This window comes from Dipteris shenzhenensis, chromosome 5 (assembly GCF_047967505.1).
Source record: "Dipteris shenzhenensis isolate YYH24624 ecotype China chromosome 5, Dip_SZ_1.0, whole genome shotgun sequence".
In the NCBI taxonomy this organism is placed as follows: Eukaryota; Viridiplantae; Streptophyta; class Polypodiopsida; order Gleicheniales; family Dipteridaceae; genus Dipteris; species Dipteris shenzhenensis.
The window spans coordinates 40,159,573-40,181,587 of NC_141600.1; the positions used below are offsets into that span (position 1 = coordinate 40,159,573).

Consider the following 22,015-nt stretch of genomic DNA (forward strand, 5'->3'; position numbering starts at 1 on the left):
GGAAAGGTATGGTTGTGTCCTCCTATTTTTTATAGATTGACGTTATTCAATGTTCATTGTTGCTTGTAGTGCTCGAGGGAACCAATGTGCACGTAAATTTTATTTTTTTGAAATTCAAAAGGCCTAAGAGGGCATCCTTCCCTAGGCTAGTCCAGCCTCACTAGCAGGCAAGTTTCATAGCCCCACGCAAGGCCAAGGCTAGGTGGGCATTGAGGGCGGGCATTGCAGCTCCAGCCCAACATCCCGATTTCAGGATTCTAGCCTAGCCCTGCAATGCACAAATGTTTTCATTAGTGACAGGCTAAAGCCTCCAAAAACCTCTAGTCACCCTCATTGAATGCTACTTTGGCAAAAGGCAAGCTCTCATGGGGCTGTGATTTTCAAACTCTAGCTGGGCATTGGGGTGTTGGGACTTGAGCAGAGGGACTAACGTGGGGAAGCCCTCTAAATTTTGATGAGTTTACAAGTTTGTTCGGAGAATCTGACTCCCAAAAGGACGAGGGGAAGCCCTCTAAATTTAAATGAGTTTACAAGTTTGTTGGGAGAATCTCACTCCCAAAAGGACATTCAACTGATAAAAAGAATGCCAAATTGCAAATACAGCGCAATTAAGGGGAAGTGGAGGGAGAGTCAAGAACTGCCAAGTGGCAAACAAAAGAGAGCCACAGATGTACGAGGAGCTGGAGGGCAATACGGGTGACGTGGCGCGGGGGCGGGGATCACGGGAGGAGCCGGGGGACCGAGGGCAGCATTGAAGGGCAGCAGCCGGTGGCAGGATTTGTCCGCAAGCTGTCGACAGCGGGGGGGCCCGCAGGAGGCGGGCCGGCGGCGGGAGGGAGTGAACTTTGAAGAAGCAGAAGAAGGCAGGTGAGTCACGGGTGACCGGTGGTGGCCGGTGGTGAAGAAGAAGAAGAAGGGGATGAGTCACTCCTGACTGGTGGTGGCGGGCAGCCGGGCAGGAGGCAAGTTTAATGGGTCCACATTTCCGACATCATAACGGAAGTTGATATTCAAAGCATTGATGGAGAAGGTTCATGATGTATGTAGATGTATATATATATATATATAAAAGTATGATGTATCATGCATGGTGATGTGAATGGAGTCCAATTGGGATCATGGTGATGATGGATGATGAGATGGGATATTAACTCGGGCGAAGTAACTAGGGTTACCACGTGGCCTCCGATCCCGATGACGAGGCTTCTTCATCAATGGCTCCGTTGATTTCAATGCGCTCTCTGTTTTCATCTTCGGACTTCTTCTTCTTCTTGTTTGTCCTTTGCCTCTTCTTCGCTCAGTCTGATCTTTCTCCCTTGCTCTTCGTCTTCTTCTTCTTCGTCTTCTCCTTCACATCTTCCCCTCACCTTCTTCCTCGGACTTCACCTCCTCTCCCTCCTTTGCTTCCTCCTTCAATCCTCCCTTTTCTTCCTCCTTCACTTCCCCCCCCTGCTCCCTTCTCCTCTTCCTCCTCTCCTCCTTTTGCTTCCACATCCCCGCAGTTCCCTGCTCCTCCCACAGCTCTCTCCATGTGTTGAGCTTCATCACGCCTTATAATTCCCCAGACGCGTCCCAATCCGGTGTCCCGCACGCCAGACTTCGTCATCTCCTCGTCCGAATGGGAGCGGACGTGCACAAAAGATGATGTCACAGCAATGGTACGTAATTATCTGGCGTAATTCCCAGCTGTATTGCACACACGATCGTTGTGCCTTAGTGCTTAAGTTTGGCTGTTGGTGGAATAGATTAAAACACCGTCCAATGCAGCTTTCTTGAAGGAAAGTAAAAGGATGCGAGAGTTTTTGCTATTTCTATGTCAATGGAACGGACGGTTCTCACATTTATTGGCCTTTGAGCGTGTAGCTTCATCAAGCACCTAATTTGTAGCTGGTGCATGGCAGATATTGACGGGCCGCTACGCCGGTGGACTTTAAGTGGATAAAGATGAGAATTACGGGAAAGAAACGTGGCAAGGTATGAAGACCCAAACCCTACAAAGCTCGCTTTCAAGTAGCATTAGCTTTATTAGTCCGTTCTACATAATGGTAAAGCTTTTCCACTCTAAAACACTCCTTTGAACGGCATGTACCTTTAGTTCTGGTCAAAGCTATCAATTAAGAAATGGCTGAGTCGAAAAGACCAAGGCGACGAATACCTTGCAGATGAGATCGATGATATGGAAAGCGATTTTGACGACGAAGGTTTGTTTCAGGAACTCAGTTCGCGATGACTTCTTGCCCTGCGTAGTCTCGTCGGGCCTTTTGGTGGAGAGTCAATTGATGATTTCTCCAAATGTGTTTTCTGTTCTCACGCGTGCTGGGAATTGCAGATATATCGGAGTACAGTTTTGAGCGGAGGCACAGCTGCAGCTGCGCCGCAACAGAATTTGAACCTCGCCGTTCAAGCTCTGCATGTACGCATGATAAGATTCGATACTCGAGAGTTCAGCATTTGCCAATGTATCTTCATTTGACAACAAGTAACTCTAACCGCGCCTAATATACGATCTTTGCAGGTCAGCAGTCGAGGCATTCCTCCGCAACGCTAATGCCGAAAGATTCTGAGATCTTAAGATCCACGTTAACGGAAAAACATCAATTTAGGTGAGCCGATAGCAAATACGCGCTCAGATATCAAATCCTGAAGTGCATCCTCATTCATTCTGCTTCAAGGTTTCCAGAATCCAAACTCATCGTCGTTTACCGGGTGATTCTTCTCATGCATATAGGATATTTGCCGGTACTTGGAACGTTGGAGGCAAGACTCCGAGTGACAAGATAGAAATCGAAGAATGGCTTGGCTTGAAGGAACCCGCTGATATCTATGTGGTTGGGTAAATTATCTCGCCGCATCTTTGTGCATAGCGAATGTCATGTTGTCCGACGATGCTGTAGCATTTATTGACTATCCCTCCTTGCGACTTAATTGCTTCTCTACCATTGTATCTCTCGCCTGATTAGGCTCCCGCGTCTTGCAGGTTCCAAGAAGTAGTTCCACTGAATGCAGGAAATGTTCTTGGTGCTGAGAATCATGTACCAGCAGCGAGATGGCTACACATCATTCGGCACACTTTGAACAACACTACTTGCCATAGCTTGAGGAGGAGTTGCAGCACCCCCTCATCCGTATGGCGTGAAGCAGCAGACTTTACCGACAGCATGACTGATATAGGTGTGGATATCACATCTTTCGACAAGGCAGAAGAGCATTTCATGTTGAATGGCTGTCACAAATTTGAGCAGCATTTTCATGAGCCACTTTTTAACGACTCAGTCTCAGTCGACGGTTATAGCAAAGCGGCTAATAAATTCTTTGGAAGGAACGCAAGAACCTCCAGTGACGATCCACCGCCTCCGACTCCATTTCGGTCGCCGATTTTAAGCAGCAGGTCACTTGCATTTAGGCCAGCTAGTCAACAAAAATCACGTTATGTACTAATTGCCAGCAAGCAGATGGTCGGTGTGTTTCTGTCGGTCTGGGTCAGAGGAGACCTTCGACGGCATGTGCGCAACCTGAAAGTGTCATGTGTTGGCTGTGGTCTCATGGGCTATCTTGGAAACAAAGTGAGCTTCATTTGCCCTGTAAAGAACCATCCTTACATTGTCCACATTCTCATTTAGTGTCAAGAAGTCAGTTGTGTAGAGGTAACTGCATGTACATCCTATGTTGTGGTATCCAAATTAATTTTCAAGAAATCCGATTTTCTTTTGCTGATCACGACAAAGAACCTGAAGCTTATTGGTTTTCATAATGCAGGGTTCGATTTCCATCAGTATGTGCCTTCACCAGACCAGTTTCTGTTTCGTCTGCAGCCACTTGACCTCTGGACAGAAGGGTGGGGATGAGATCCGGAGAAATTCGGATGTTTCCGAGATATTAAAACGTACCCAGTTTCGTCGCTCTAACAACTTAACTGGGATGGGCCTCCCAGAAACCATCCTAGAGCACGAGTAAGTTGGTCTGCATGTGTGCCTCGTTAGCAGAAACATTTCTTCCGGATAAATGTCTCCTAAATTGAAAGGTTGGGATGAGACATTGTTTCCTGAAATGCGCAGTCGTGTCATTTGGCTTGGCGATCTGAATTATCGGCTAGCTCTTTCGCGTACTGTCACACGATCGCTACTTGCCAAGGCGGACTGGGATGCATTGTTGGAAAAGGACCAGGTAAGCTACCCTGTGGATATGAGGAATTGTCTGCTTGTTCGGGTAAAACGAGGCACTGCCTTTGTCTCCAGATCTCTCACTGATCACGACATCATTATACGTCGTTTGCAGCTTCATATTCAGCGAAAAGCAGGTCGTGTATTTTCTGGTTGGCACGAAGGCAAAATCTACTTTGCTCCAACATACAAGTATAGGGCTAATTCCGACTGCTACGCTTTAGAAAAATTGAAGCTAGGAGAAAAGCGGCGAACACCTGCATGGTAAGTTTTATATATGCTCATCATATGGGCATGGCTTGCTCTGTTTTTGCAGTTGTCCTCAGATATTTGGGAGTGTTTGAAGACGTAAGATTGAACGAACTTCCCATGAATCGTTTCTGTGAAGGTGTGACAGGATACTTTGGTATGGAAACGGTTTAAGACAGCTTGCCTACGTACGAGCAGAGGCGAGATTTTCAGACCACAGACCTGTCTATGCTGTTTTTTCTGCTGAAGTGGAAGCTTTGAGTCGCCAAAAGTTAAAAGATTTGTTACTACTCAAAAGTGCAAAGGTTGAGGTGGAAGGATTGCTTCCTTCTTGTAACGAGCCGAGGCCTTCGATACACTCACAGTGAGCTTGAAAGCCAACATTATAAGACTTAACATCGATAGTGAAGCACTAGCATTGTACGGTGCAATTCAGCTAGCCAAGAGCTGGCTCTTTGTCTGTAGTATCCCCTTCAATCAAAGGGCTGGGCCATCAGGATCGCTACCACAAATAGTAAGCCTCGCAAGCCTTTTTCACTTGTTGTACCCTGAAGAATGTCCCCGTCTGTAGGCATCCTGATTTAATCAATTCTTGTGTCTAGGAAGGATGCAGATGATGACCTGAATGGGGGTATGAGCGTGCTGTCACCAAGGCCGCAACATTCTTTCCGCTGATAGAGTGGTACGGAATCTTTGAAAAGGTTTATTCGTGAACTGCTACGGTTTCTTAAGCAAGTGCACTCTAGTTTACAATCTTGTTTTTTCTTTATCACAGTGATGCCCCAGCGAAGGTTTCCTAAAGAATTGTGGAAGCAGAATGTTATTCAGAGGTTTGTTATATCTTTCTGCAAAGTTAATTTCAGGACTCTCTGCTTTTTTTCAGTAACCCTTTTCAAGGGAGAGTTGAATCCTGCATATAGTCTAAGAACGTACGCAATGAGACATAGGGATCAAGTATTTTTCCTTTACCCCGGAGAGTTGCAATGCATAACAAAGCCTGCATTTTACAGCTGGTATAGGAATCGAAATCTGAATAGATCGATGCGAAATTCATTTCTGATTTGGAAATGTGATTCCACGAAATTGCAGATTTTGATCCTTGCTGCGCGAAGTGAATGTGGAGAGGCATTAACAACGGGGTTATCTATGATCCCTCATTCTGTGTTTAGGCCTAAAGTGCAACGCTGCAAAAATGTGCAGAGAAACAATGGATATATCGGAGATCTCTCTTGCACATTTGGAAGACTGAAGGAGCAATTGGCTGCGGCGCGCGCCAAATCCGGACCCGATTGCTAGCTGGGTGGGTAGCGACCCCATGAACGATAGTGAAATGTCGATAGAAATTCTGTTGAAGTGACAGAATTTCGAAGTTCGCTCCTTTTAGGGCGTACCATGTAAACATGTGTTCCGGATGTTGTGTGTTGAACAAGTGAATCATTATCCAACTCAGGCAACGTCTGTTTATTTCCTGTCTGCTCAGTGGTGTGTGGGTGAACAACTGGTTGGACCGTGGGTGACTGTGCCAAATGTGGACTATCTCAATCTCTTGTTCCGAGCCCGTGCTTCAAAGCTTCGCAGGTTTCGAGATGATCGTCCTACAAGCTGGGTGACGGGGACCGCGGTCATTAATCGGAGCCCATTATTTGGACTTCGATCACAGGTTGCGTACTCGGACTTCCTCCTGCAGCTGAAATCCGGACGCAACACGCTTGTAGATGTGTAAAATTTGATTCTGAAATACGGAGGCAGATCTATGATTGCATCGACTAAATTTAATAGAGAGGGAGAGTGTTGAGGGAGGAGGGCTTGTACTTGGTACAGACCGTGTGGGCACTGCCACTCTAGACTGGAACGTTGCAAACAAGCTGTAAAAAACATCCGGTAGGAGGAGTGTATGGTATGCTGTACAAAATGCTACTGTATAGTGTGAGTGATTGAGAAGCTGACAGAGATTTGGATACGAGGAGTACGAGCAAAGGGAGAGGCTGGGAAAAACGAAGGCGTGGGGAGACGAAAAGAGGTAAAGGCAAAGCATGCCGAGCGAGGCAGGCAGGAGCCGCAGGACTCAGGAGGGCGCCGGAAAGTTGAGCCGGTACAATCGATTGGAGCTCTCCGGTGGCAGGCAGTGGAAGAAGAGTAGAATAGAAAAGTACTCGCTGTTGTTGGGGGCCGGGCTGCGGACCCGAAGTACGACCGGCACTGCAGCAACGCGAACCGGAAGTTTGGCCTTTTAAAAATAATCACGACTTCCGTTGCCGTCCGTCGCTGGTTTTCGACGCCGACGCGTCACGGGGGCAGCTTGGAAGATGGAATCCGGATTCTTTCTTCCGTCACCGGCGGGCGAATTCAGAGAAATGTCGATACGCGGTAGCCCTGCGGCCCCTGCATTTGCCTGGCGCCATTGAATATAACGTCCTCTGTAGCCCGGACCTCCGGTCACAGCTGTCCTACCTATCTAGATATCTATATTGTTTATTATTAGCTAGCCCTGCTCCTGCCTCCAGCCCTGCATCGCCAGTAGAGGCATCCCGCGCAAAATTTTCAATCATCATGATGTCGACTTCTCTGACCTCTGGCCTCCCACTATTCCTGCCCCACACCTCATGCCCGTTCAGGCCGTGTCGCAGCAGTAGCTCCAGTAAACCTCGCCCCTGGTGAGCACGACTCGTCCACGACTATCCTTCCCTCTATGATGACCTCTCCCCATGACCAAAACATTTGCGATCATTTGCATGAAATCCGTATATTTATCTATCTCAATCCTAGGGTGTGGTAGGCTGCCTAAGGGAGAAGGCGGAATGAATTAGTCTATTTAAATTAATAATTTTTTAAATTGAAATGAAAAAAGTAAGCTGAGAATATAAGAATTGTATGTTTTTTGCTTTTTTGCATTTAAGAAGGAAAGATATGCTTTTACCCATGAGTTTTTACGCTATTTGAATAAAACCTTCATGGATGATATTAATCAAAATCAATCTAAGGGCTTATATTTGCAAGGGCTAAAATCAATCTAGGGACTCATATTCGTTACACATGACTGAAGGAAATGAAGGAAACCGAAAAATATGATTTTTGTAAGTTTTGAAAGTCAACAAAGGGAAATACCTGATTATAAACTACGCAGGCAATAGTAGGTCCGAGCAAATGTCGTGTGTGTTTAAGTGTTCCCTTCTTGCGGGTATCTCAACACAGAAACAGATAAGAATTTAGAATATGCAAAAGCAAAAGTGAACAAACAAGGTGAAATTCAAAACATATATATACATATATATATTATACTCTATATAACCATACAGTGTGGGCGGGGTGGCGACGCGCTTCCTTTCCCAAAGAGTTATAATCTGAGGAAACGGGCCCTTTTTCGTGCGTCGAGATTAGAATCGTCGAGAATATTAGGGCCGAGATTGAGTATCGCGAATATGTAAGAGACTGACACATTACCTAAATCTCAATGGGTGTGTTTGTATTCCAAGTCGAACATCTAAATTCGTGTATGTACCAAGTATGTACGTCTGCTTCAGTTTTTGAAAAGATGCAAAAAACACCTCTGAAATCGAAACAATATTCAAATATGATATTATTGAACAACAAATCATTAGTCTAGCTTTTATCAGAATTTTATATATAAATTGCTACATGTAGTGTTGGAATGTAAACGACATTTCTAAGAATACATTTATAAATTACTACATGTAATGTTGCAATATATAACTAAATTTTTTGACAAAAGTAGAAAAGCCTTGTCTGAAAATCTGTTGTAATTAATTCATCATTCAGTTACATTAATATAAATTATTTTTACATGCGAGGAGAATCAAAGTTTCCTTCTGCGAGCCCACTATCATCCTTCAGTAGCAAACCCCTGGCTCCTTGATTCGTCCCATGAAGCCTTCTATGGTCTTGAATAGACCGACATTCCTTGCGAAGCGTTCCTGCACAGATTGGAAAGAGGGGACCAGGGGCACTAGAGCTCTTGGCCATGGAAATGAAAGCCAAAGGTATGTATCTTTGCCCAGCTTTGAGTTTCAAAGGTGTTGAATTCGACAATGTGGAAGTTGATTTGGATTAAAAGACAAAGGAGAAGTATGCAAAAATGACCACATTCTCAGAGGAGCTTCAACTACAATTTGCGAGGGCTCTTGAACTATGAAGTGGGATTGCAGAAACCAAGGAGAGCACTGAAGCTAAGGAGGGGGGCAAGAAAGAATGAGGTAGTTGCTCTATGGCAAATGTTCTGGGGAATTGGGTTGTGCCTTATTGTGCAGATGTTGGAAACATCTGGCCTTGTGGAGGAACTACCTTACCATCCTATTCAGCATCTTCGTGTTCAAAGGCGCTGACTCGACAGAAGGTGGTGGTGCCAACCTCTACCGTGTCTTGGTTATCCTCATCTTCCCTTCTTTACCCAGCTAGTCATCTACTTCAAGGACTCACGTAGCTATCGGTGCTTTCCCTCGCTTTGGCTCCTCTCCTCCCTCCATAACTACTGCTTGTGGCTCCTCTCCTCCCTCTATTGTAGCTACTCCCCCTCTCCCTCTGGCCTCCACCCTTAATAAGTTCTCGAAGAAATGTGCCATGCTTGTCCTCATGCAATGCTTTAGGAAGATATGCATCTCTATCGAAGGCTAACTCTGAGTCCATAAAGAGACATTAGGGGAGAATTGGGGTCTCAAAAGGGCCTCATAAGGAATGGACTAAGAAATGGATTAGTCCTAATAAAAGGGCCAAGGTAGGCCCCAAAAAGTACTAACCTCCCCTCACCTAGGTGGGTTAAGCCCAAAAGTGACCCCACCTCTTACACAACTCTTACTCCTAGGTGGGAACCAAAAAATTCAAAATTCAAAATTTGAATTTTGAATTTCCTCCCTCCTCCTCTCTCCTCCCTCCCTCCCTCCCCCTCCTCCCTCCCCCTCCCTCACTCCTCCTCCTCACTCCCTCCTCCCCCTCCCTCCTCCTCCCCCTCCCTCCCTCCCTCCTCCCCCTCCCCTCTCCTCCCCTCCCCCTCCCCCTTCCTCCTCCTCCCCCTCCCTCCCTCCCTCCTCCATGCCTGCTCCTCTTGCCCTCCCCCTCCCTCCCTCCTCCACGCCTGCTCCTCCTCCCCTCCCCCTCCCTCCTCCTTCACTGTTGCTCCTCCTCCCCCTCCCTCCTCCCTCCCTCCTCCTCCACGCCTACTCCTCCTCACCCTCCACACCTACTGGTCTGCCCCCCTTTCCTCCTCTTCAACTACTGGTCCTCCCTCCCCCATCCCTCCTCCTCCTTGCGCTCCCTCTTCATGCGTGCTGCTCCTTCAAGCCTGCATCTCCACACCTTCTCCTTCTCTACACCCTTTAGTCATGGCACCATTCGAGGATGTCTCCAACAAGTACCAGGTTCACTTAGAATTGGAGGCTGAATATGCAGGCACATGTAGTCTAGGATTGAGGGGAGCTTCCAAAATCCACAGTCTTCATTCGCAAGGAAAGAAGCATCTCGACCTTTGGGTAGAAGGATCCTTGTATCCTTTAGATCCTGCCACCCAAAAGAGCCCTCCTTTCCATACAATGCATGAGCTAGTTCGGTTTGTTGGAAATGGACATGCGGGGTTGCTTGGTTATTGCAATTAGTTAAACAATGCTCAATCAATAGCTATGCAAGCAAGGGAGATGTGTAGAGCCCAAGTAGAGAGATGCTAGCACATTTAGGAAATAGCACCATTGTTGCAATGCATAACTCTATGTAGGATCTTCAAAGGAAAAACCAGGATCTTCATGATTAAGCCAAAACATTGGACTTGGAGTGAAATGCATTGAACTTGGAGTGACATAAATTAGAAGAGTCACTCTGTAAGCTAGTTGAGTCCAAAAAAGGTTTGGAAAGATCTATATACAAACAAATTTGGCAAGCCGTAGAGAAGGAACGAGAGAAGGCAGAAGAACGAGTGCAAAGGATGAAAGAAACACCTTTAGGATTAAAGGACAGGAAAAGAAGATACTTACATAACATGGATGCATTGGCACCCACTGGTGGTGCTAGAAAGAGGAGAGTCTGGGCTACAAGCTTGGTTATCAAATGTTCCAATGAGATTACACTCTTTTGTGCTACACTGTTTGTGACTAAGTTTTTATTGTGTTCTTCTTTAGAAACTTCATGGAAGATGTGATGGGAAGAACGAACAGGGATGATATTGACTGTTCACATGCTCTAGCTAGTTTATTAAAGTCAAGCGATGTCATCGAGATACTAAGGGACCTAAGACACAAGCGCCTATGTGTGCAAGTTGCTGAAGAGGTAATGAAGGACTTCAAGGATATTGTGGATGCAAAGGAGATGCTTGTAGCTTGTGATACTGCCGGTGTAAGTCGTGAAGCTTACACATCTGTTTTTAAAATTTTCAAGTCTGCTATTTTGAGAAAGTATAAGAAGTCTACAGTGCCCGTACCCACACCTTGGTCTGTGAGACGTGCACGGCGAGAAACAAACCAATGCGCAAGAGAAATGCTTGGAGGGTACCATTGCATAAGGAGCACAATGACTTGGAAGAGTAAAAAGAAATCTGGTTTGCAACCTTTGAGATGAATGGTTTCAACAATGTCTACTTAGATGTTGAGAAACTGCAACAAGCAATGGTCAAATTCTATGGCATGAGAGAAGATGGTAAGAGGAAATCCATTATAGCATTGCACTTTACTCAGTTCATTTCCTATACCATGTTTATCCTAACGATTTTTCTCTTTTGTTGTACAGATTGCAATGGAAAGCTCATATTTGCCATAAGGGGATGAAGAAGTAGAGCAAGATTTCTCAGTGCAATCAAAGAAAGATATATGGTGGCTTGCAGCATTTGAGACTCCGAAAGAGTGCCATGAGACATTGAAGTGGGTTCTAGATAGAATAGGAATCCCATTGACGATCCGAAGACAAGAGGAAGGGCAAACATTGACAGTCGATGGCCATGGAACCTTTCAAGTTGAATGGCATCTTGCTGGTGATTTGAAAACCCTCAAGTGCTTGCATGGTTATGATACAGGGGCAAATGCAATGAACACATTCCTTTATTGCATGTGTTCGCAATGTAAGCAAAAGACTGGCTTACAATGGGAGAATGGCATTCTATCTTGCAGCCAAACGCAAGCTCCCAATCGCGACAAGAAAGATCCAAGGTGGGATCCCATCTTGCCCATCCCACTTGAGAGAGTACACATATGTACTTTACATGCAGAACTGCACGTACTTGCTAAGTTGTTGTATTTGCATCTTGTCTACACTGGGAATTTAATTCCGCAAGAAGTATCCGCACGATGCATTGCAGAAGCTGAGAAGTTGCTGTCAGAGATGGGATTCCATGGAGGACATGTCACACTTAAGGAGGATAAGAGAATGTCTGGGGCAACACAAAATCTTCTTGCAAAAGTGTCCATGGATGGAGGAAAGGCAAGGAGATTCCTATCGAACCACAATCTCGACAAAGACAAACATACATTGTCTCAAAGTAGTTTGGGTTGGGAATACTAGAAAGCATTGGGTGAATGCACAACCAATAAGGCTTCTCATCCTCAAGTAGCAACTTTGAGAGCTAAAGTATGGACAAAGGTAGATGCATTGATAAAATTACTTCGCCAGGTTCAAATCGATGAGATGTATTATGAAAGGTTCAGGATGGTTGTGAAAGAGTATGCAAGTAATGGTAAAAGTATGGGGGAAGTCGCACATTATGCATTACATGGTAATCTTGGCACCGTCGTAATATGTAGCACTTGCTTTATAAACAGTTTTTGTTGTTGAAATGATTCTCATCATGTTTGCAACATATTCTCTATGCACACGGACCATGGTTTGTACAAAATTGGGGTCCTTTGTCCATTTGGAATACACAAGGCATGGAGAAGTCGCACTATAGAGCCAAGGCAGCCTACTTCAAAAACTCAAGGCATGGTGGTCGTGTCACTTGCTGCAATGCATTGCATGAGATGTTTGACTGGTCTTTTGGATGTTTACTAGGAAGGACTTTGAAGTCTGAAAAGGCAAAGGCATCAGAACTTGCAAAAGTAGTTCAAATTGTATCAAGAATAGAAGGCATAGTGCTTGGAAAGCATCCATAGGAGTTGAGGAGTCGCACATTGGTTGCAAGCTAGAGTGAGAGAAGGGAGCACATGGGTCCAACCACCAACAGAAGCTATGGTGTAATTGTATACAAACATGAAATAAATATATTGCTTATTTTGACCACAATTTGTGTACTCACTCTTTAATATCTTGCTTATTTTGACCACAATTTTTGTACTCACACGATGTTGGGGAAAGTGGGGACATGGTGAAGGAGGGGGGAGAGAAGGAAGGGGCATGGGGTGGGGCAAGGGGAGGGGTGGAGTGGTAGAAAGGGTGGGGTAGGGGGGGATGGGGGAGGGCGACGGGTGTGGGCAGGGCAAGTAGGGGAAGGACAATGGGGGGGGAGGGCGACAAGGGTGGGGGGGGTGGAGGGGTTAGGGTGGGGGCACGATGAAACCCTAAACGTAATTAAAAGGGATGTCAAAACATGATCGACCTATATACAACATTAAAAAAAACCCTAACTCTCATTATTCAATGGCAAGAGTGAAGAACACTACTAGACCCACTGGGCGCCTCCTCCACCCTTCCTCCTCTAGCTCCACCACCTCCATGGCATCTGCGTACACGAACCTACCCGGGTCCGATGGCACCTCCCCCAACTCTCGTGAGCCCTCCCCCAACTCTCCGGAGGTCTCCCAGGACTCTCGTGAGCCCTCCCCCAACTCTTCTGAGCATGAGCTTTCCCCTCAGCCTTCCCCCCAGCCTTCCCCTCAGCCTTCCCCCAGCCTTCCCCTCAGCCTCAGCCTGACCCTTCCCCTCAGCCTCAGCCTTCCCCTTCCTGAGGGCCAACAGACTGCTAGGAAGAGCACTATATTCCCTATCCCAGTGATACAGCCCATCGCAGAGATCATCCCTGTGCCCATGAGGAGGGTAAAGCAGACGCCGAGGAAGCCCCATCCCAAAGAAGGTCAAAGCTCAAGACATCAGTGAGAGGAGAACTCGGAGGGGGATAAACGTAGACAAGAGCAGTGGAAGAAGTTCAAGGCAGATAGGAGGTCGTGGGCTGGTGTTTGGGTACCTGTAAGGCCCCCACCAAGAGTCAAGAAGCCGTACAGAGCAAAGCCAGGAGCGCAGGCCCTAAGGGGGATCATGCAGCTACAGAAGACCACCAACAACTCGATCCTGCATGCTCCCTTCCAACATGTGGTACGGGAGATAGCACAGGGATACAAGGACGATGTGCGATTCAACACAGGAGCTATGGGGGCGCTCCACGAGGCTGCAGAACAAGTGACCACTACTCTCTTCGAGGACGCCAAATTGTGTGCCATCCATGCAAAGCGCATCACGGTCATGGACAAAGACATGGCTCTAGCGAAGCAGCTACGGAGTGACCGAAGTTTGAAACCCTAGATTCTCTTGTAGCCCACTCTTAGGACTTAGACCACCCCTTGCCCTTGAAGGCACTATCTTGTATCTAAGGCCCAAGGGCCCATTTTTTTAAATAAAATATATCAACATTCTCTACACTATCGCATTGATGTATATTTTTCATTTCTATGACTGTAGTAATTGATCATTTTAATGTAAGTTTCGAATTCTGTCAAATCCTGAAGGAATTTCACCATCACGCAGAAGGGAAAAGTGTCTGGCACATCGCCAGGACCCCAAAAATCCCAAAACCCGCCATGATGCAAATTTGGGCATTTTGGCAAGTCCATAATGCCCAAATTCATGTCGTGGTGGGTTTTATGCTTTCTGGGGTCCTGGCGATGTGCCGGACACTTTTCCCTTCTGCACGACAAAATTCCTTCAGGATTTGACAGAGTTGAACTTTTGATACCCAGAATTGGTGAAAATGATTCTAAATTGGCTAGAAATGTATTAAATTAACACAATTAAAATGATGAGAAAATATATCATCAAAGACTTAAACAAAATACAATGGAATTCATGACGAGCAATGATAACTTAAAACAAATAATAAAGACATGTAGTCATGTATCCATTGAAATATTCATTTAAATATATGTTTATATATACAAAAGGCCTCACTGACTAGCTTTCTTCTTGGCTAGTTTGAGTACATCAAGAATAGGGGTCTTTGAATCCCCTAGTGGATTCCTAGATAAAAATCTAGCCGCAATAGCACTAACATCCTCCTCTCCAGCTACCAAAGACATAGCCGTTGCTGTCAATGCCCTGCCATGAATGTTCAATCCAAAGGCATTGATAGCAGCCAGGCAGTGTACCAAAATGACTTTGTCGGCATTCTGAGTAATGTTGGAGTATACGATAGCGCGCGACAAAGCCTTGCACTTCAGCAGCTCCGAAGGACCTCGAGGAGAAAATTTGCTATGAAAGATCACGATATGCTTTGCGACTTTGCCAAGGTAATGGGCCAAATAATGATGTCGCCCAAATGCGCTGTGAACATTACCCCATCGAGATGAGAATTCATCAACCTCAAATGCATCCTACAACAATTCAACAAACATTAGAAGACCGACAAAACAAATTATACTGAAAGAACATCAAAATAAAAAATATTATTTGAACTTACCACTACAGCGTCGTCAGGCTCTATCCCTTCCTCACACAACAACACAAAGCAACTATAGACGCGCTTGGTAGACGTGCAAAATAGCGGGCGCGTCTATAGGCGTTGCTTTAGTAGAGAAATTACGGGCGCGTCTAAATGCCCGGCTAAACGCTCGTCTATTTGCGCGTTTGACTTGAGAAAATACGGGCCCGTCTAACATCTCGTTTATTAGCGCGTCTATTTGCGCGTGTATTTGCACGTTTATTTGCACGTTTACACTGAGACTCAGATGCGCATTTAGACGCGTAAATAGACACGCTCCAAAGAATACAGAAAGTGAGATTTTGGTGTACATCATTGCTTTCCAAACATTGCCCATGATTACCAAAGCACATAATTTTTTGCAAGCCCACATATACAAGAATTAAGTGAAATGAGGAGAATGAGACAATATGTAAAATAGTTTTGCCAATATCAATTGTGGGGCTACGGTTCAATCTCATCCTCAATGAGATCAACCCTTGCCAAACTATCTACTTCAAAATCCAAACAAGTGTTTAGATCTACAAATACATTCAACCCACTACTACTTGTGCACTCATGTGCTCATCGAAATCAGCATCTCCAATGGTAGGCTCGTCCTCACGGGTAATGCCGGCCTCAATATCTATATCTCCTATCTCATGATCATCCTCCTCTCTTGTATCACGGTCATCATCACGTCCATGGCCATGATCATCCTCCATACGCTCCATATTAGTAAATGTACTATACATCGCTTTGGAACGTGGCATAATAGGTATGACATGCCACCATCTATTATTATCCACCATTGGTTGATAGACAACCTAATTCAAACACAAATACAATCATGTTACTTTTCTTGCATCAAATATTTAAAAGCGAGTATTTTTATGTGTGTGCACAGTACCTGTTCACATTGTTGCGGTAGTACTAGTGTGTCCTTCCTACTTTGCCAAAACTTTGTGGAGTCAATAGTTACAAAGCCACTTGCATGGCATTTGATTGTTGCATTAGGGCCTCTTTCCACCACGTCCTTAAACCACTTTACATCCAAAACATACACAAAGAAGCGTCGAAAGTCAAGCATAATGATATCTTGGATTATGCCACAATAATCATCCATGGCTCCATTGGCTCCCTCAAAGCTAGCAATGACGCCGCAATCTTGTGTGTTTCTCTTATCATCAATCCGTTGTGTTCGAAAATGCTTGCCCTCACACCATATAGCATTGAACATAGTGCACTACACCAAGAAAAAATCAATTAAATAAGCAATCTAAATTATAAAAAGCTCCTAACTTATGCATAACATTCTATATACCGACCTTGCTCATGCATCCCCTAGCATACTCCCATTCTTCCATTGTGATATGCATCCCCTCGTCTTTCTCTGCTTTCTCCATTTCATCAAGTAGCCAATCCACATGAATATCCTTTGGAAGTGCTCTTAGATGCTGAGGGTATGGCACACGAGATCCATGGTGTGTACGAAAGAGGGCCCTTTCTTCTTGTCTTCTTGCCTTTGCATCCTCGTATCTTGCCACCCATCTTTTCATCACATCACTATTAAGCACGCAAAAGAGGTTGATACTATTATGCAACTCCATGTCTATTACTTTGTTGCGTCCTTTTCCTTGAGGCATAATAGAGGTCATCCTTAGGTCTTCATCATCTCTCCATAGTCGTGGGAGAGAGCTATCCACATCAACAAGAAACTCAGAAATATATACAAGTGACTCTTGTACCAACCAACCCTCGGCCATGCTACCTTCGGGTCTTGCATTTTGTCTCACGAAGCCCTTCAAGGTCTTCATGAAGCGCTCGAGGAAGAACAACCATCATGCATGTATAGTACTGCATATAGCAATCTCATCCACCAAATGTACTATGAGATGTAGTTGGCTTGTGAGAATAAAACGTGGAAATGTCTCCTCCACTAAACAAACCGCCTCCACTGACATAACTCGAGCATTCTCAAGCGTGGTGGGATCTATTTCCTTTGAGCTCACATACCTCACAAGCTCGCCCATCTTGTAAATACAATCTTTCATGTCCTTTGATGCACTACGTGAAATGCTAGTAGGTAGTATGAACTGAACCCGCGAGGAGGTGGTTGATTAGTTGCTTATAGCTATTCACTCACAAATTTGAAAGGAAAAAGATATTATGCATATAAAATACTTACTTGGAGCATCTTGTGCCAATCATGAGATTTCAAGCCATATAATTGCTCTACACCTCTTTTCTTGTGGTGAGTGATTGTGGGAGGACTTCATTCCAAGGGGCAACATATCTAGGATGATCAGGTGGAAGAAATCGATGGTGATTCTCATAGATGACCTTATTCAATGCGTCTGCCCGTGAGGCAACTAGCGAAGGACCACAAACAGGACATGCATGGTAACCCGATGTAGTGAGACCTGAACAATAGATGCAATTAAGAGTGGAAGGTGGGTTTAGGGTGCCACGTCCTTTGCCTATTCATAATTTAAAAATGCAATGCTTACCTGAACACTCGCCATAGCCTGGGAAGTCATGCATCGTCCACATCAAGACTGCTTTGCAGTTGAAGTCTCATGACGAGGGAGGCCTGCTCACATCATGCACCTCGATACCTCTCCAAAGTATCTCTAGCTCATCAATCAAAGGCTCCAAATAAACATCAGGGTTTTTGACTTTATGTTTCCCTGGAATTAGAAGGGATAGCATGACACGTCCTTTCTTAATAGCCATAGAGGGTGGAAGATTGTAATTCACCAATACCACTGGCCATACACTGTAAGACGTGCTTTTGAGACCAAATGGGTTCACACCGTCCATACCCAATCCAAGTGTCAAGCTCCTAGGTTCTTCCTTGAAGCTTGGCCATGTGTCTTCAATATGCTTCCATGCAGGAGAGTCCGCGGGAGTTCTCCACTTGCCATCGGTTGATTGATGGGAGGAATGCCATGACATGAGCTCTGCAATAGATTTGCACTTGAACATATGTTGGATGCAAGGGATTATGGGAAAATGTCGCAATACCTTACGAAGCACGTCCAAGGTTTTGAGATCTGCTCTATATCTTGCCTCTCCACAAGTAGGACACTCTCTTGCATCCTTATGTAGTCCACGAAACAAAACGCAATCGTTGACACATGCATGGATGCGCTTGTAATCTAATCCTCCATGTTGCCTTGCCATATCTCTTGAGGTCGGTAATTTATTCTCCCTTGGAAACATTTTACACAATAGCCTGCACGTGAAGACCATAAATGAGGAAAAGCATTCGAGTAATTGACCCACGCGCATAATTCACCATGTTTGCAAAATCGACTTTAAAGCTTACTTGAGTAATGCATTCAAACTTGTATTGCTCCATCCATAGATGCTTTGCAAGTTTAGTAACTCAAGGGAGGCACGTAGAACAGAGAATGTGCACCCCTCAAACAGTGGAGTCGATGTTGCGGTAAAAAGATCATCCTGCTCCATGCTATTATCCCTCCCTTGATGGACATATAAATCCCGCACCATATCATCAAACACCTCCTCCTCCATGGCTTCATGAGGTAATGGCGGAGGGCTACTATCACCATCACTCCATGCATCCGTAACGGTCCCTCCTGAAGATCCCACCTCATATCGCCGACGCTTCGCCTCCTCACGACGGGCATAGGGTAACATGTGCGGGTGTGGCACTGCATCCTGTATCAAATTAAAACGGGATCATAACTCAAACATATGAACACCCATAGGTATCTCAATCAACCTTAACTTACAAACCCTTACCCTGTTTACGGTCACATCCCATTCTCCATACTTTGAGATATGATTGAGCGTAATCCTGTGTGCACGATACATGTTTCCTCGATATCAATCACAGACATTTGATTTTTTGCTCCAACCACATTTCGCGATGGTGGATACGGAGGGATTCATCCTCACTGGAGCTACTTGTTGAAGATGGAGACATCCTACAAACAAACAACCCACCAAATTTGCTCTTCTTCAAATGCTTAATTTAAACTCTATGTTGCGTCTATCGCCGCGTCTATAGTCGCATCTAACATCGCGTCTAACGGTGCGTCTAAATGCGCGTCTACTCTGTGTATTTAAACATGCCTATAGACGCGCTAATAGACACGACTATAGACGCATCTACTCTGTGTATTTAGATGCGCCTATAGACGTGCTAATAGATGCGACTATAGATGCGGCTTTTAAACTTGCTTTTCGGCGCGCCGCTCGCTTTGCTTTTCTTTTCATTACTTAAACTTCGCGAGCGGCTTCCTTCCTTCTTTATTAGCAGTTCCATAGATTCGAAGCTTAAGAGAGAGTCTCCCATACATAGTTCCACGCTTTCACTCAAGAGAAAGAGACCGTACCTACACTTACTTCCAAACCTAAAGGAGAGGAGGAGTACGAACAAGGAGAAGAAACAAGTTTGAAAAAGAAAGAACCTTCCATACCTTTATCCAAGTAAGTCCTTTTGAAGTTGTTCTTGCTTACTCTTTCCAGTTTTGTACTTTCTCGCATCCAGGAAACGCAGGATCTAGGTATGAGCGTCACGTTCTTTTGTCGAGCGCAACGTCCTTTTCGACTTTTTAGTATTCTCGCCTGTCGGAGCGCATCTATAGGCGCGTCTAAAAGCGCATCTACAGGCGCGTCTGGCTTATTGCAGACACACACAGATGCATCTCTAGATGCTCACATAGATGCCCTATTAAATGCACTTTTAAACGCACTGTTAGACGTGCTTTTAAACGCACTGTTAGATGCACTGTTAAACGCACTGTTAGACGGACTATTAACGCACTGTTAAATGCTCTGTTAGACGCGTCTATAGACGCGCAAATCAGATGGGTCTATAGACGTGCTCTGACAGAGCCTCTTTTTTCTTCCCCTTTCTTCTCAGCTCCCAAAGTAATAGATTTGTTTCCTTTTTTCCAGTTTAACATGTGGCCAGGAAGTGCTTCTAGCTCACCTGATCTGCGGGAATCGATTTGGAAGGACTTATATAATCTTTTAGGGCACCCTCCTAGTCCTGCGGAGTTATACGGGTATATGACGGGTACCCTTAACACTCCCCAGGAGTCGGCACTACAGACTCCAAGCCACCCCACACCGCCTGAGATCACCCTAGCGGAGTCAGCACAGCCGTCTTATGCCCCTTCTTATGCCCCTTCCCCCGTACTGTCTTATGCCCCTTCCCCCATGCTGTCTTATGTCCCTTCTACCATCCCGTCTTATGCCCCTTCCCCCATGCCATCAGGAGGTCCTTCTGTCTCGGCGAGCCGTCGACGTACTCCCCAGCCGTCGAGACTCAGTTCTCTAGCTACGAGTGGTCAGCGTAGTCCCGTGCAGTCCCCAGCTACGAGTGGCCAGCGTACGAGCTCGACATGACAGGGTAGCAGGCGTAGTAGCAAGGAGAGCGGTGGCGGATGCATGGCACAGTGCTTTGGGCCATGTGGCGGTGAGGAGGAGGATGATTCAGATGATTTAGACGTGCCTCTGGGTGATGGTACGATTTATTATGACATCACTCAGACAAGAGGCATCTTGATGGATGCGCGGGGGAAGGACATCATGGCCATTAGGAAAAAAGGGAGCTCATTTTGGGGCCTTTTACGGTTTGGAAAAATAAGCTCTCAACCAATCAATAGAAGGCCAACGTAACGTTGAAAATTCACGAAAATAAGAGAAAATAGAAAAAAGAAACAATACTTTATGTAAGTACAAGCGTGCTACATTAATGAGGAGATTGGTTTTTTATTCTTAGAAGATCTTTGGACAAGAAGATAGAATCTAAACTGACATTTTATCTGACAAGATCCTTCCCGCTTCCACCTTCCTTTGAATTTTCAAATGTTGTGCCGCCTTTCGTGCGAAAGGTCTACCATTCTACACCATTGCCTCATTGTGCAATAGCCTTTCTTTTCCAAAATTGCTCCCTTGATCCTGTTTGGCGTAGAGTAAGATGTTTCTCGTCAACTGTCTGTTTGCCCACTTTCTCTTTCTTGAAACTTCAAATTGTTATCTTAGTTACATTACTTTACTATTGTTACAGATTCAGAAAATCTCCATGGTGAACCAAAACCACGGCCGTTCTTGTGGAAGACGCTCTGTGGATGATAATGCTACGAAGGCAGAATTATACCAAACATCCTTACCTCGTCGACCTGCTTCTTCTATTTCGTCGGTAGAGAATTCAAGTACAGTCAAAACAAAAGGAACTTGGGAAAGGTTTAGTGTTTTGAAAGGAGCATGGGTGCTCATGCAACCTAGCAAAAGAAAAAGACCCCAGACAAAAAACATTTTCTTGGCATCGTGGAAGGGAAGAGTATGAGATTTTAAAATCACCAAAGGGAAGATATCCGTGAAAGAAGTTTTGATTCAGCACGTGTACATGCATAAAGAACTTGTCTTGCGAGACTATCCAAAAAATCTTCCGCAACACAGGCCTAATTGTATATTTTTCTATTGTGGTTTTTTTCTTCATGAGGTGTATGGATTTTTAAGATGAAGCTTTCTCTCTTAGCTTATTGACATTCTTGTGTTGTTTTATTTCAGATTTATATCCTTCATCGTATGAGACATGGCAAAACATCGATTGTATTCTGGGATTTATAGATGTTCTGCATGGATCGATAGGAGAACAACAATACCAAGGTCGATGTGCAACAGAGCTAGCTCAATCGGGTATTTCTTTACTGATCATTTTTATCAGTTGCTGGACAAAGCTAACACACATGGTGTATTAATAAAACAAGACCTTCCGGCGTGGAATTCGGTGGATTGGCCTCACCCACATTCTAGTGTTACAGAGGCATATAGGGCGAAGCTTTTTACAGAAGTACAGAAAGCTCTGAGGCCCAATATTGCCACTAGGATAGTAAAAATTTCTTTGTGCATGCCTCTCACAGTTTTTGTAGACTTGTTTAATACCTTTCCAGTAAAGGTTTCAAAAACAATGTTCACAGTTAAAGCAACAAATTCGGCATGCATGCCACAATTTTTGGATAAAGGTTGGGAT

At 45.0% G+C, this 22,015-nt stretch overlaps 1 protein-coding gene across 4 annotated transcripts; it reads left to right on the forward strand.

Annotated features, from left to right (window-relative positions):
• The first annotated feature begins 1,331 nt into the window (after positions 1-1,331).
• On the forward strand, positions 1,332-7,259 carry LOC147902014 (type I inositol polyphosphate 5-phosphatase 4-like). Of its 4 annotated transcripts, XR_015540996.1 has the most exons (15): positions 1,332-1,658; positions 1,902-1,974; positions 2,096-2,201; positions 2,330-2,413; positions 2,516-2,603; positions 2,729-2,833; positions 2,978-3,563; positions 3,757-3,950; positions 4,056-4,164; positions 4,276-4,424; positions 4,549-4,923; positions 5,012-5,091; positions 5,185-5,239; positions 5,499-5,709; positions 5,890-7,259. XR_015540996.1 is itself a non-coding variant. In XM_087374623.1 (10 exons), exons 2-10 carry the CDS (start codon positions 1,945-1,947, stop codon positions 4,426-4,428), a joined length of 1,455 nt encoding a protein of 484 aa, XP_087230749.1. In that variant the 5' UTR covers positions 1,332-1,658; positions 1,902-1,944. The 4 variants fall into 4 exon arrangements, 1 of the variants encoding a protein (XP_087230749.1); XR_015540994.1 differs by having other exon boundaries at positions 5,499-7,259; XR_015540995.1 differs by having other exon boundaries at positions 5,016-5,091; positions 5,499-7,259.
• Positions 7,260-22,015: the final 14,756 nt, after the last annotated feature.